The 14012-nt window shown below is 40.0% G+C and overlaps 3 protein-coding genes and 1 long non-coding RNA gene across 4 annotated transcripts in view; 2 read left to right on the top strand and 2 right to left on the bottom strand.

Annotated features, from left to right (window-relative positions):
* Positions 1 to 1285, top strand: part of PNLDC1 (PARN like ribonuclease domain containing exonuclease 1) — a 59976-nt gene extending 58691 nt beyond the window's left edge. Inside the window, exon 20 of the transcript XR_012085317.2 lies at positions 1172 to 1285. The gene's annotated coding sequence lies outside the window, so the exon portion shown is untranslated. The remainder of the gene's footprint in view (positions 1 to 1171) is intronic.
* A 3094-nt stretch (positions 1286 to 4379) lies between these two features.
* LOC110087435 (proto-oncogene Mas) lies at positions 4380 to 6062 on the bottom strand. The gene has a single exon (XM_072999670.2). It carries the CDS (start codon positions 6060 to 6062, stop codon positions 5049 to 5051), a length of 1014 nt encoding a protein of 337 aa, XP_072855771.2. The 3' UTR covers positions 4380 to 5048.
* A 2363-nt stretch (positions 6063 to 8425) lies between these two features.
* LOC110087511 (uncharacterized) lies at positions 8426 to 13930 on the top strand. Its single transcript, XR_013540540.1, has 4 exons — positions 8426 to 8545; positions 9480 to 9548; positions 12452 to 12502; positions 13800 to 13930. It is a non-coding gene; the product is annotated as an uncharacterized LOC110087511 (long non-coding RNA).
* Positions 9578 to 11576, bottom strand: LOC140701255 (mas-related G-protein coupled receptor member H). Its single transcript, XM_020809172.3, has one exon. The coding sequence runs from the start codon at positions 10653 to 10655 to the stop codon at positions 9699 to 9701; it is 957 nt and encodes a 318-aa protein (XP_020664831.3). The 5' UTR covers positions 10656 to 11576; the 3' UTR covers positions 9578 to 9698.
* Positions 13931 to 14012: the final 82 nt, after the last annotated feature.

Raw genomic sequence — 14012 nt, 5'->3', positions numbered from 1 at the left:
CCAGGGACTGTTTGCCATCTTTTCTGCAGAGCAGATATTTCCCAAGTAACCCATGATTCCCGATGATTGTTGTCATATACCAGTTTTATGGGAGTGATGCATGGCTTCTGTAACACAAAGGCTCTACTTCCTTACAACTGCTATAGAGCTGCTTGCCTGAACAGAATGTAGTCGGTATGCTTTAGTCCATATAGAGGGTGAGGAAACAAGAGACAAGGTCCTTGTTTCTCTTAGTGTGTTTTCTAGGAATTTGTTCCTTCTTTTCATATAAAGATGGGGACTGGTCCTCTAAATCAGTAGTCCCCAACCTTGGGCCTCCAGATGTTCTTGGACTTCAACTTCCAGAAATCCTGACCAGTACAGGTGGTGGTGAAGGCTTCTGGGAGTTGTAATCTAAGAACATCTGGAGGCCCAAGGTTGGGGACCACTGCTCTAAATGACTAGTTTAATTATATCTGGAACATTGCCTTGTAGGCTGACAACACTAGCTTTTAACCTATTGTTTGGTCCACTGCATGAACAAGCTGGTCTGCTCCTAAAGATGGCAATCAGATGACATATGTACTGGAGTGGGCCAGCCATGCTCAGAGAAGTGCTCTCCATATCTTTCTGGGGTGTCTACTTTTTATTGGTTCATTTCGGATCACTCTGGTTTGAATTGGTTCCAATGCCTGTGATGGCTGGAACCAATTCAAAGCAAACCTTCCAGTTTAAATTTGCCAATATGATGAAGTAGCTTAATATCTAAATATTGGCAAATTAGTTACTTCTTCTGCTCCTTGACAGAGGGGCAGTGGAAGTGAACTTTTTTTGACTGTATAAACTAGTGATTGACTAGTGATTCATTTTTAAAAAAAAAATATTTGCTTCATCTTAAAGTGCCCACAGTCAAATCCTTGGTGTTGGCCTCAGCTGCATATTTGCCATGTTATATCTCTTTCTTTTATGTCTGTTGAAATGGACTTGCCCATGAAGGTTAATTTCAAAATATAAAATACATGTTTCTGGATATATATAGTTTTGCAGAGGGTGTTATACTGTAGTTAAAGAACTGAAGTCCTCCATCCACATTAAATGACATGTTATCATGTCAGTTCTGACATATGACAACACCTTCCAGGGCTTCCTAGGTATAGAGAACTCAGAACTGATTTACCATTTTCTTCTGCAGGTGCCCTGGGACTGTGCAGCTTGCTCATGGCTACACCGGCTGGCGTGGCAGAGTGGGTAACTGAACTCCCAACCTCTGGCTCAGCAGCTAGATACCTAACTCACTGATATAACCCAAGTATAAACCCTAATGGATATACTAAATCTTACTTCTGAGTATTACCATAGTCTTCCAAGACTGAAGGATGCCTAATTAACTTCTGAGTAGATTTATAAAGGGTTTTTTTTGTAATTAACTTTAATCTTTACTTAATCCATAAAGATAAAATTTTACAAGTACAGTAAAGGAATGCCCTCTTTTAATCATCCAGATACAATGTCAGCAATTGTTAAAGTTATATCTGCTGTCAAGTCACTTCTAAATTATGGCAACCATCATAGTGTTTTCAGGGTGGACGTTCAAGAAGCGTTTGTCATTGCCAGCCACCAGAGAATTCCTATAGCCAAGAAGCAGTGTAAACTCATGTATCTTGAGTTCTAGCCTGGCATTCGATCCACAACACCACACTGTCTTTCAAAAGTATATACAGTATACATATAGCTACCATTCAGAAAGGATAAAGGCACCATTTTTTGAGAAAGGGGATAAATGTTCCCCAAATTCCACCTACACCACAGGGATCATGTCTGACAGGTCAGAAGCACCGATGGTAGAACACGTTTTGTACAGAGTTGTTGCACAGAAGGGGATAGCTGGTGCCCAATGTGATCTCAAAGGGGGAAATCACACACAACTGGATCTTATTACCCCAAAATGGGCTGCACCCAACAACAACAAAAGAGGCTTCAACTCACACAGCCCAGATCCAGACCTTGTCATGCCTCACCCAGCTGATCTCCTCTCTTCTGAAGAGGAAGTTCAGGAGTTTCAGCCTGTCTCAGGGGAAGCCAATTCCCCTTCTGAAAGAGGAGAAGGAGGCTCAGAGGCTTCAGTCTGTGCTGGAGGAAGCCAGATCGAAGGTGAAGGTCTCAGCCTCCATCATATCCCTCAAAAGGTCAGGAGAGTAAAGAGGGTGTTTTGCCGTCCCTTCTCAGCCCGAAGTACTGCTTTTCAGGTGAAAGCACAGCGAAGCAGAGGCACTCCTTTTAAAGAGTACTGATTGCAGATCAAGGGCATGTGGGGGCAGAAGGGAAGCACTATAAATTTCCCTCCCAGCACTACAGTGAATTGCTGATTTTAACAAACATAGTTGTTGGTCCTCTGGCTTGTTTGTTTGTTTTTGGTCTGTGCTTCATTCCTGCCATCTCTCTTGACCTTCACTTCTCTCAGCTGCAACCTCAGATTACAACTGACTCTGCTGCTGGGCATTTCCCTTGGGCTTTCTGGAACCTTGGCACTTGCAGGGTTCACATATTCCTCCACAACAGACACAGATTCTGAGCCACTAGTCTCACTCCCAGAAATATTTCTATTGTATAACAAAGTTAACCCCAGGGTTGGAGCACATGGGACTTTCTCTTCCTTCCCCTCCAGCTCTGAGAGGGAAAGGAAGAAGTCTATCAGCTGTCTTTGCTTCCCAAACTTGGTTGTCTTCTGCAGAAGGGTGAGATGAGATGAGATGGAGTAGGGTGGAAAGCCAGTGAAGAGTGCAGCAGGGGGAATTTTACAGCCATCAGTGCTTCTCCTCAGGTTTTTCTTCATTCTGCTAAAGTAACATAGGTGGATAAATTTAAGTTCCAAATCATTTTTAACAGTTAATGCATGTTTTCATTTTAAGCAAAATGTAAACCAAGTTACTTTCCAGTTACCAAAACATCTCTAATTCAGTTTGCACAAACTCAGTTTATTTCCAACGGTCACTGTTGATCTCTGTCCAAGATCACAAAATTTTTAATGTTATTTGCTTTCGATGCCACACATGTGAACAAAACTATGCCATCTCCCAAGAAATCAGTTGCAAAACAAAAGCAAGCCAATTTGCCAAATGTAGAGTGAAGTAAGCTCGTGTTAGAGGGAGCAGGGTGTCTTTCCCCCTCAAGCATGCATTGCTTCTAGAATCAGCAACTCATCTAATAGCCAAACAGTATACTGTATATTTTGGGTGTGAGATTCTGAGTCTTTTCAGAGAGAAAGGCAAAATAGAAATATTTTAAATAAATATATACATTCCAGTTTAAAAAAACTCCCAAACTATCCTTCCTGTTTTGTTAAGCCAATGTTTCTTGTGGTTTCCAAACTGGGAAATGGGGGTGGAGGGTGTACAGTAGAAGCTCCCTACAAACTGGGATTGAAATCAGAATCTGACTGAACTTCAGTTTGTTGATGTCAGAGTATTGCAACCTGAACTGTAGCATTCACAATCTCAGTTTTTCCATGATGACTGTTTCATTTTACCCTGTGTATAGACTTGGAAGCATGACTATAATGACAGGTAAGTCTGTCCCTAGAACAGAAAAGGAATTGTCACATATATAATTTTAGCTCCTTGAAATGGAATGATTATTGGGTTTGAATTTTTTTGAAGAAACAGTTATGTATACTAACTTCTGGATGAACTAGGTGCTGCCTTCCTAACAATTATGAGGTTTTACTTTTCACACAAAAGTCTGTCTCCATATATTTTTGCAATGCATTTCAGTGAATTTAGTAGAGGGGAAGATACGTACAGCCCACCTCTTTGCTAGAACAGAAGACAGTGATGTTTTTAAACAGTAAGCATATCAGCACAACAACAACAACAAAAACCCAGGGGGACAAAAAGAAAATAACATAAACCCATTGTGGCACTTTAAAGGCTAACTGCTATAATTAAATGTAATCTTTTATGGATCAAATCTAGTTCCTCAGACATTAACATGGGACTATATGGCTGGCATTTTTAGAAATACCTCCATGACCAGACAAAGATGTGGATAATGAACAAAGTAACAGTGGTTCCTTAGTAAATGAATAAGACTAGCAAACTGAAAACAGTTACAATTAACAAGTATTGGATATAAGTCTACAAAGTAATAACAACATTATTGACACTAATGGTAAATTGTGAGAATCAATGTGGGGTCTCAGACTTGGTAGTGAGCTAAGAATCTTTGGTCGATATTTAATTTCTCTGACTGGCCATCAAACCTGAGTATAACAGCTTTCTCAGGCTCAGTGGTACTGAATTCCACTTAACAAACCAGTCATGAGTGAAAAGAACATGGAATGGTGAACGCATCAGTTTTAGCCCTAGAGATCAGAGGAACATGGCTGATGCACATTTTCTCTCTGTACTTGTCTTCCTTCCCTTGTCACTGTCACTCCAATCAATCCCAAGAATACAAGAATTATGGGTCTGATCTCTGCAGCAATGTATTTAGTAATATTCTCAGGAGAAATAAATCAATCCACTTTAAATGGTCAGATATTTGATGTTGTGATAGGTATAAATCTTTATTGTTTTAGCAAATTAGTATGGGTAGAGGCATAGTAATCAATGACCCCAGTTTGCTGAGGAATAGTCTTTTCAACCATGTCTAATCCTGCAAAATTGCAGAGCTTGGAATGTTACTTTTAAGAAAAATAAATTCCACGTCAGCATACCCTGGCTCCGTTACAAGTGGCTTTAGCACATTATTATATTCACGCCTCTTAAAGTAGGTATCCAAGCCTTGTAAAGCTCTGCTCTGGCTGCCGTATGGGCACTGGAGCTGAGGATGGAAAGGTTGTAGTCAATATACCATTGGCTAGGGGATTCTGGAACATTTTAGTCCAGAAAAGCCAATATTTTCAAGATCTAGGTTGGAACAGACTGTCACCCATTTGAGAGTGACCATTCAAAAGAAGCCTGAGCGACTCCTGCAACCTACAATTAATGAGCAGTAACATTATCTGAAACATTTTTATTCTGGAACTGGAATTGCCAACTAACATTCCTCTGTTTATAATCTTTTTCAGTTTATGTCTGAGGCCTAGGATGCCTTGATGCCTGCTTCTGGTCTATTTGTGGAGGCTCTGTCATGTTTTCTTTGTACTTCAAAGCATTCTCCAGAAAGATGTGGTTTGGCTCCTGGATCTTCTTTCTCTTCCAGTTTCCAACAAAAAGATACACAAAAGGGTTGGCGCTGCTCTTGATAGAGTCAAACAGCAGAGAAAGTAGAAATGGGATAGGGGCATCTAGTCTTTGATCCCAGTAGGCTATGGCGTCAATAATTCTAACTGAAGAAGCAAAGATAAGAAACAGAAAGACCATGACTATGACGGTGATATCAAACTTTTCGAAACAACTCTGCTTTCCATTTTTCTGCACTCTGACAAAAAGGATCAGTGTGGTAAAGAACATGACAGGAAGGAAAATAAAGAGGTTAATTGTCATTTCAAATACAGTTGCAGCATCACAATAGAAACTACCTTTACTGTGAGATGAAAGGAATCGTGGATAACAGGAAATGTATACCACCAGTGACACCAGACAGGATAAGGCCCACAAAATGGCACACACTATTTTTGAGAGGTGCTTTGGCCGTTGATGTTGATAACGAGTTGGGATAAAGACCATGAGGCATCTTTCTGTACTGATCGCTGTTAAAAAATAGATGCTGGAGTTGTATACAAATGCGTAAATGTTTTCCATTATGCGTGAAAAGTATAGATCAACATAAAATGTTGTCACAAATAAAATAAAAACTAAAATGTAGTAGACGAGCACAGCAAGATCAGCAGCTACCAAATTAAAAATGTATATTGTGAATCTAGTCCTCTTGATCCTGGTGCAGAGAAACCAGAAGATAACTCCATTGCCAATTAATCCGCACAAGCAAATTGAAACAGATACGACTACTACTGTTTCTAGGAAATATCCTTTCCTTGTTCCTGGAAAATATCCCTTTTTTGGCCAAGTTTCCAACTGTGTGTAGTTTTTCTTTATTGTAACAGCAGTATGGGAAGACAGTGCAGTTTTCTCTGACATCATGACATTATCATTGCCCAGTTGCTCTTCTCAGCCTGCTGAAAATAAAACATAAATGGCTATCGTTAAGGTCTTGGGATGCTATAGTAGAGCAGAACTTCGAAAAGTACTGCTAATAATCCATAATTCCCAGAATCTCCCAGCCAGCATGGCCATTGGGGATTCTTGGGAGCTGTATGCTTTTTGAAAGTAACTTTTCCAAGCTCTGCTATAGAGACAGGAAAGTTTCAATAAAATAACCTATCAAGTAGGGACATTTGTTCCATAACAATGCACTCGCCTCCCTCCCGCCGTTCTCCTTTGGCTGGCTGCTTTGCTTTGGATTAAGCGTGCGGATTTCATGTGTTCAGAATACATGGGGGAGATTGGACACGGTAAACTCGGTGTAGACAAAGTTTAGCCCTCCAGATGTTGTTGGACCACAACTTCTAGCCTTCCTCTTTACTGGCTATGCTGGCTAGGTGGTGGTGTGCAACAAAATCTGTCTATCCATTGTGTAAACTTTGGTATGGCTTCGCTGTATGACAACCACTAGCACAGCCTTTCCCAGCTGATGTCTTCCTGTTGTTTTGAAGTGTGAGTCCTCTCAGACCCAGCTAACAAGACCAGTGGTGAGAAGCCATGGATGCTGAAGTCCAAAACTTACAGAGGCACCAAATCGTGGAAATTACCCTCCTCGTTAGAGATGGGGGTATTCATATATGAATAGGAATATCCGCATGTAGCTGGACTTAACGAGGAGCCGGCCCCTGTGGCCAGCCCATCCATTCACATGTCTGCTGGCAGTGGCAGCCTCACTCATCCTTCCAATCGCTCCCAGAGCTCCGCTCTCTTCCTGCTTACCTGGCCGCTCCAGGCAGTTGTGGGGGGGAGGACGAGTCTCCCTGCATGGCTTCTGAGTCGCTAGCCTCGAATATGAATACCTATACAGTATCTCTACTCCTCACATAGAGTCTCAACGCAAAGAAGAACCTCAGAAAATCTTGGCTCTTTTTCATGTGGAGAACCTACTTGCAACTAGGAATATCTGCTCTTCCTAGACTCAGTGAGGAGAGTGTGAAGAAAGCAGTGGTGAAATCAGGCTAGGTGGTCTCCTCTAGGTTTATTCTAACAGCTGGATCCTATAATGCCTGGCTGGGGCTTCTCTGAATATGGAGACTCCATATAGATCACCTATGATCTCACAGCTTTTAATAAGCCAAAAGATGGCTTGATTCCTTTTTAAAGCCACTTAAGGTAGCATCTGTGGTAATATTTTTTGACATAATAGCTACAAATTAATTATATGTTGTGTGAAATGTTATTTCTACTACTAATAAGTTTAATTGGGGGACTTTGCGGTCTCTTATTACATAAGCTAAGAAAGAGCGTTCTGACTCCTTTTTTCTGCACCCAGAATTTAAAATGGTACGAAATTCTGCTTCTTTGGTATAGTGGATTTTGCCATAGAAATGTCAGCTTGCTGTTTGAGAAATGGGGCAGAGCAACTCTCCTCAGGATCTGGAGATGGTGATGCAATTGATCTTAGCTAATTCTCCTGGCACAAAGATTCCTGGTAGAAGGTTCTTCAGGAGCTCTTTTTGAGAGACATTTTCTCTCAGTCTATCTCTACCATGAAGTTACGCTCTTTGTATCTTATGTTTATGACCCTCTAAAATTTACGACCTTCAGTTGGGGGAATTTTGACCCTCTTTTCTGGAGAAGCTAAGGCAAACTTGGAAAAGTTACTTTAAACATAATTAGAATTACAATTCTAGGGCCCCCAAATGTAGCTAAATATCATTCTAATTTTCATATTGAAAAGGAACTGTTTACCATTCCTCTAAACTAGTTCCTTTAAAAAAATCTAAATGTTATCAACTACTGACCCATGGGACAAAACACACTCTCCTCTGGTACACTCATCATCTTCTCATCAGGAGAAAGGCAGCCTACAAATGACACAAAATAAATAAATCTCACCACTGCTCTGAACAGAGCAGAGGCAGCACTTGAATCATGCTGTATTCCTTATCCACTATTTTATCCACTATTTAGTAAGACCATTATTAGAAAAATGAATCTTTATAAGTAACTTGTTATTTTATAACTACAGTAGTAGCTTTGAAGCTCTAGGCTGATAGAAATAAGTTTCTTGTAGTAGGCCACTTCCCTTCAGTTCCACGAATGCTCCCAAGATCAGCAATCATCAGAGTACAGAAAGGGCAAACACTCCCTCCTTACCAATTAAATGTTCTTGATGTGGGAATCAAATTCTCCCAGAACTGTCAATCTGGTAACTTTCAGCATGCTTGTTAAACAGACATATAGCCATGAGAGCAATGGAAGTTAAGGTGTTTTGCTTTGCTTACTAAACAGACACAAACAGCTGCAAGATTAAACAAGTAAGTAAATAATACTACCATCCAGTTGTGATCCAGCTTCTTTTCAACTTTTTCCTTTCATAGGTTTAATACAGGAACAGAGTGAACCACTTCACTGTGACGGTATGTTCTTATGTAACCAACGGAATACGAGGCTCTTATGACCTCATAGCAACTGTTATTTACAGCATAGCACCATTATCAATGCCATTATGAGTTTAGTGGGTCCAGCTTATCTGGAAGACTGTATCCTCCCATACAAGCCCACTCAGGCTGTAAGAACTGCAGGAAAGGCCCTTCTCATGGTTCCACCACCTTCAGAGACCTATCTGATGGGGACTCAAGAAAAGGGCCTTTTTGGGGGCTGTGCCCATGCTCTGAAACTCCTTACCAAGACAATTTAGATCCCCCCCCCTCTCCTTCCAGTAGCAGGCAAAGACTTTTTAATTAGGCAGGCCTTTGACAATGAAGAACCTCCGGTTTCCCAGTGTCTGTGGTGGTTCTAGTTGTTCTAATGTAAATTAATGCTACTATTTTAATTGTTTAAAGAGTTTTAATGTCAATTGTATTCTAACTATATAATAGAGTTTAATTCTATTTTCATGTTTTTCATTTCATTGTATTTTTATCTGTTGTTTTAAATTGTCCTATAAGCCATCTTTGGTCCCAGTTCCAGGAGAAAGGCAGCCTAGATATCGATTATATAAACAAACAAACATATAGATGGGTTTCGTTCTTTTCTCTGTATGAATTTTAATAGAGACTTCCTTGATTAGTTTTCTAACCAAACTATGCTTCTCTGGGACCTCATTAAACTTGCTAGTTCTCTTAGGAGGCTTTGATAGTATAAAATGAATGTGTAGAGTTGAATGTTATGATAGCTTCCAAGCCATCCTTTTTACATCCATAGAAATGTACATACACTATCTATTCATACTTTTCCTATGGAAATGTACATATATATTTATATTTTCCCCACTTGAAACCCCATCCTCTGTCTCACTTTCTCTCACCAAAATTTACATCTCTTCTTCTGGACTTTTCTGCATTCTTGCAGCTAACCACCTTGAGCAACAGCTAGCTTCACACAACAACATTTCAGGAAAGGTTCATGTACCCAGGCAAGGTAAACATTGATTTAGAAGCTTAGAAACTTGGTTAGGTGAATTGAAAGTAACGAACAGTAAGAAATCACTTGTAATACGTTTATTATGGAGTTAGAAATGCTAACAAATAGTCCCAAGCATATACTTTTTCCCTGAGTGTAAAAATGTTTTCATTTTGTTCCTGGAGCCCAAGTTACACCCTCTGCCGTGTCTCCTTCATCCAACAAAGCTCTTTCAAGAAATGTCTGGAGGACACTGTCATTGTCCATCTCTTTCCTTGTGTAACCAACAATGAGGTATATAAAAGGGTTCCCACTGCTGTCGATGGCATCAAGAAAATGAAAAATCAGAAAGACCACCGGTATGTGTACTTTTGGGACCCAGCGTGCTATGATCTCAATAATCCTCACTGAAGCTGCAAATAGAATAAACAGGAGAACTGTGGCCACAATGGTGATGTCAAGCTTTGCTGGAGGGGCGTCTTGCTGTGTTCTCAGCATCCTGATGAATAGGACCACTGTGGAAAACACCATAATGGGAAGAAAGACCAAGAGGTTGACAATTACTCTGAACATTTTGGTTGGTCCACAACTGAAATGATCTTCATTGAGTGCTGGATCAAACTGCAGATAGCAGGCAAAATATAACACCAGTGACATTAAGCAGGACAGGCCCCACAACAGAGCGCATATAATTTCTGAGAGATGCTTGGGCCGATTACATTCACACCAGACTGGGAAAAAGATCATGAGGTACCTTTCAACAGTGATAGCTGTTAGAATATAGGTGCTGGCATTGAATCCAACCGCATGTGTCAGCTCCATGATATGTAAACACAACAGGCTGATGGGAACTGCTCTTAAAAATAAAATAAAAACGGTGGCATAGTAGAACAATACAGTAAGATCAGCTACAACCATATTCAAGAAATAGACAGTAAACTTAGTTTTCTGGATCCGGTGCCAAAGAAGCCAGAGGACAATTCCGTTCCCAAGTAATCCTAAAGCACAGATTGGAATGGATATGATCATAATAGTTTTTTGCATTTGGTATCCAGTTTCTACTTGTTCCTCAGAGTTTTTTTCTGCTCCAACAGTGTGGAAAGATAAGGAATATGCCTCTGCCATCTTGAAGCTCACAAGATGGTCAGTAATTCTTTTCAATCTGTCAAAATCAAACACACACACATATTTTTTAACTGTATTGATATCAGAGATTGGAATAACTTTTTTTACTACAACTCATAGGATCTTCCAGCCGGCACAGTTGGGTCTCTTGGACAGAGGATTCTGGGAGTTGCAGCCCAAGAGAATACCATTTTTGTTGGTATTCTGTAGCAGAAGTATTCATAAATTTTCACATTAACTCAGTTTCCTTTCTATCAAAGACTAACATCCTGATAGATGTAGCTGTTTAGAACTAGGAAAATACAGTCTCTTTTATTTTTGGACTGGGCAGGATAATTTTACTACCATACCCCAAATCTGGAATTTTGATTCTTCCAAATGCATTCAATTTTATTTGTGAATTGAACAAGATAACTTTACAAATCTGGAATTTTGTTACCTTCAGATTTGGTGAGCAATGAAGTTATGTGACTAGAAATATGTCAATTTATGTATCTGAATGTGATAAAGGCTGTCCTGTCTATAAATTGAGAGGTACATTTCATCTACTCTGGATCACAGAGCTGCCGATCTCTGAGCCTTTGATCTGTAGCTCTGAATGTAGGGTGGGGAAAGATGATTTTTTAAAATTTCCCCCGTCTGCTTATACTACTGCATCCCATCCCTTTCCTTCAGGCAGTCCACCAGCCCACTGGAGCAAATGATCAAGGATCACAATACTGTAACTTGGAATGGAGAAATGGTGAAAATTAGCTCCTTTCTACCTGTAGGAATTTCCACCGAGCAGAATTTTTATCATGTGAATTCAAGAACCAATTCACTGTATTTTTGAGATATTATGTTTTTGATGTTTATATTTCAATAGCATATCACTGCTTTATATCACAGACTTTTAGGAGTGATATAAAGCATGATCATAACACTTCCTTGATGACTTTGCATGAAATAAGGTATTCTTGTCTCTTACAAGGTTTGGATGGTGTGTACACCAAAGGTACTTCTCATACTACCCTTCTGTATTGACAGCTTGATAATAGGCAGTAGTTCACCTCCAGTTTCTTGGATTCTACTATTTTACTGCTTCCTCTATGACAAACCTTTTAAAAATCATCTTGTGTTGTTTTCAATAAATGTATAACAACAGCTACAAAATAGAAAACCAAATACTACCGTGATCACTGTTATTTTTTTTCAGACAATCTTGTTGATCATGCATCTGGTCTTCATAAGAGCATTTAATGATGCAAAAGTATCAGCCACGCCAGTATGATGATGGATCCCCTATGTAACAAACATATTCATGACCTCATAGAAATAATCAGCTACAGTGTGGTAAAGCTGACATTATCAGGACTGTCGTGTTGATCTATTTCAATCTTGCTTTCTACTGGAGATTTAGATGGAGATTACCTTGATCAAACTGGCATACTACCTGTACCTGGAGAGATAGAAAGATGTCATACACCTGCCTCTGATTCTCTTGATTCTGTCTGTATTTTTCGTGATATCAGACTTGATTTCCTGGACTGCCTCCATGGAATAGCAATGAGGTTATTATGTTATTCCAGTTCAGTTGTCATGTGGTGGTAAGATTTCAAAAGGTTGTGGTGCTGGAATGTTACTACTCTTTCCTATTGAAATTTTCTTGTATGTTTTTGTCAGATTTATATTTTGCCTTAGGTGCTTCATAGGATTTCACATGAAATCTCTGGTTGAGGACCTCTGAAGCTCTGGGTTACAATGCTATCAGTATGTGGGTGATAACAAGCTCTGCTTCTTTTTTCTGTCCATATTAGGAGTGATTGCCTTGTCTGTGAACGGGTGGCTGAAAACATTTACAAGACCAGGTAAGGTAACCACTCCTAGTATGGAAGGGAGTCCCTACAAAAGGACCAGGGGGGCACATGCTGCCCATTGATATTTTAAGAGTTGCTGCTGTCATTTCTTCCTTAGTAGTAGGCAATAGTAGGCATTCTTCAGTCTCAAGAGACTATGATAATGTGCTCTGAATAAAGGTCTTGGAACAGCGTCTAGTGTGGCTGAGAAGGCCAATTCAAGAGTGACAGTCCCTTTCACACTGAAGACAAATACAATCTGTCCCCTGTCCAGCTCCCTGATTTTGCTGGTTTTGGGACCGCTTCTTTGCCTCGCCTGCTGAACAAGTGTCTCTTACAAGTGCCTCTTCAAATTGGGAGAGGCCATGCTGCACCGCATGCCTCCAGGCTGAACGCTCAGATATAAATGTTTCCCATTCCTTATTCTCCAAACTTTCTCTACTTCCTCTCCTTAAAAAGAAGACATGCTCTATGTCTTCCTGAGAAACAGAAATAAATATGCATCTTGTTCAGGCCAAACTAAATGCTCTGAATTACACACCATTAGAAGATGAAGCCCAGTACTGTTCCAAATTTGTTTGTTTGTTTGACTGACTGATTGATTGATTGATTGATTGATTGTTTAATTGATTGATTTATATACCGCCCATCTGGCAGCCAAGGCCATTCTGGGCGGTTTACAACAAATAATATGAAATAACAAAGTAACAAAATAGCAAATAACAACATCAATACAGCTCTGGAAAGGAGAGTGTTGGGTCGTGGGGAGCATAGTAAACCAGCACCATCCCAAATCCATCCCTGGTCCCCACTGACACGTGGAAGGCCTTAAGGCCTGGGATGCTCAAGGCAGAGAGCCTAACAATCTCTAAGATATTTTTATAAACAATGGCAACTCCTCCTCCATGACCCTCCAGTCTACCTTGGTGCTGGATGGGTGGGCAAATTAATGAGAGGGCTACACCCCCCTCTGCACTATTCCAGTATTCAGTATTCCAAAGGCATTGTACATCCAGACCTTTGCAATGGAGGAATCATATTCGCAAACAAAGTCCATGTTTAGGTCTAGGAGATCAATTGCAAAACTAAGGAAGCAGTTTATAAATTCTGGGAGATGTAAAAAAAAGTGTACTATGACAATCACCTGTCTTTCAGCGCTTCAGGAATTCACTCCAGTAATGACTGGCTATGTGTAGTAAGAATTAAAGGGTTGTTTCTTTTTCTTTATCACAATGTATTCCCTAAGATTAATAGTAAGAGTTCATGTTCTTTTTAACCACAAATCTCCCTATGTCCAATTGCTTTGCAGGATAAATATGTGCCTCTAGGGATCTTGATATTCCAGAAAGCTGAACCTACTGCTGCATGCTCACACTCCACGAGCAATGTCTAAATTTACTTATATGGCCAAAGTAAAGACAGGAAGACAAACATCAAATTTTGTTCATTTGGGAGCTTTTATTGACTATTTGCAGAATAAAACACATTCATCTACTGATTGTTCAGATTTTTGTTACACATG

Source organism: Pogona vitticeps, chromosome 1 (assembly GCF_051106095.1).
Source record: "Pogona vitticeps strain Pit_001003342236 chromosome 1, PviZW2.1, whole genome shotgun sequence".
NCBI classification, from domain to species: Eukaryota; Metazoa; Chordata; class Lepidosauria; order Squamata; family Agamidae; genus Pogona; species Pogona vitticeps.
Note: the sequence above shows the minus strand (reverse complement) of the source record. Positions and strands in the feature narration are given on the sequence as shown.

Excerpts from the sequence above, each read along its gene's own strand:
- LOC110087435 (XM_072999670.2), bottom strand. The coding sequence starts at position 6,062 with ATGATGTCAGAGAAAACTGCACTGTCTTCCCATACTGCTGTTACAATA.
- LOC140701255 (XM_020809172.3), bottom strand. The coding sequence starts at position 10,655 with ATGGCAGAGGCATATTCCTTATCTTTCCACACTGTTGGAGCAGAAAAA.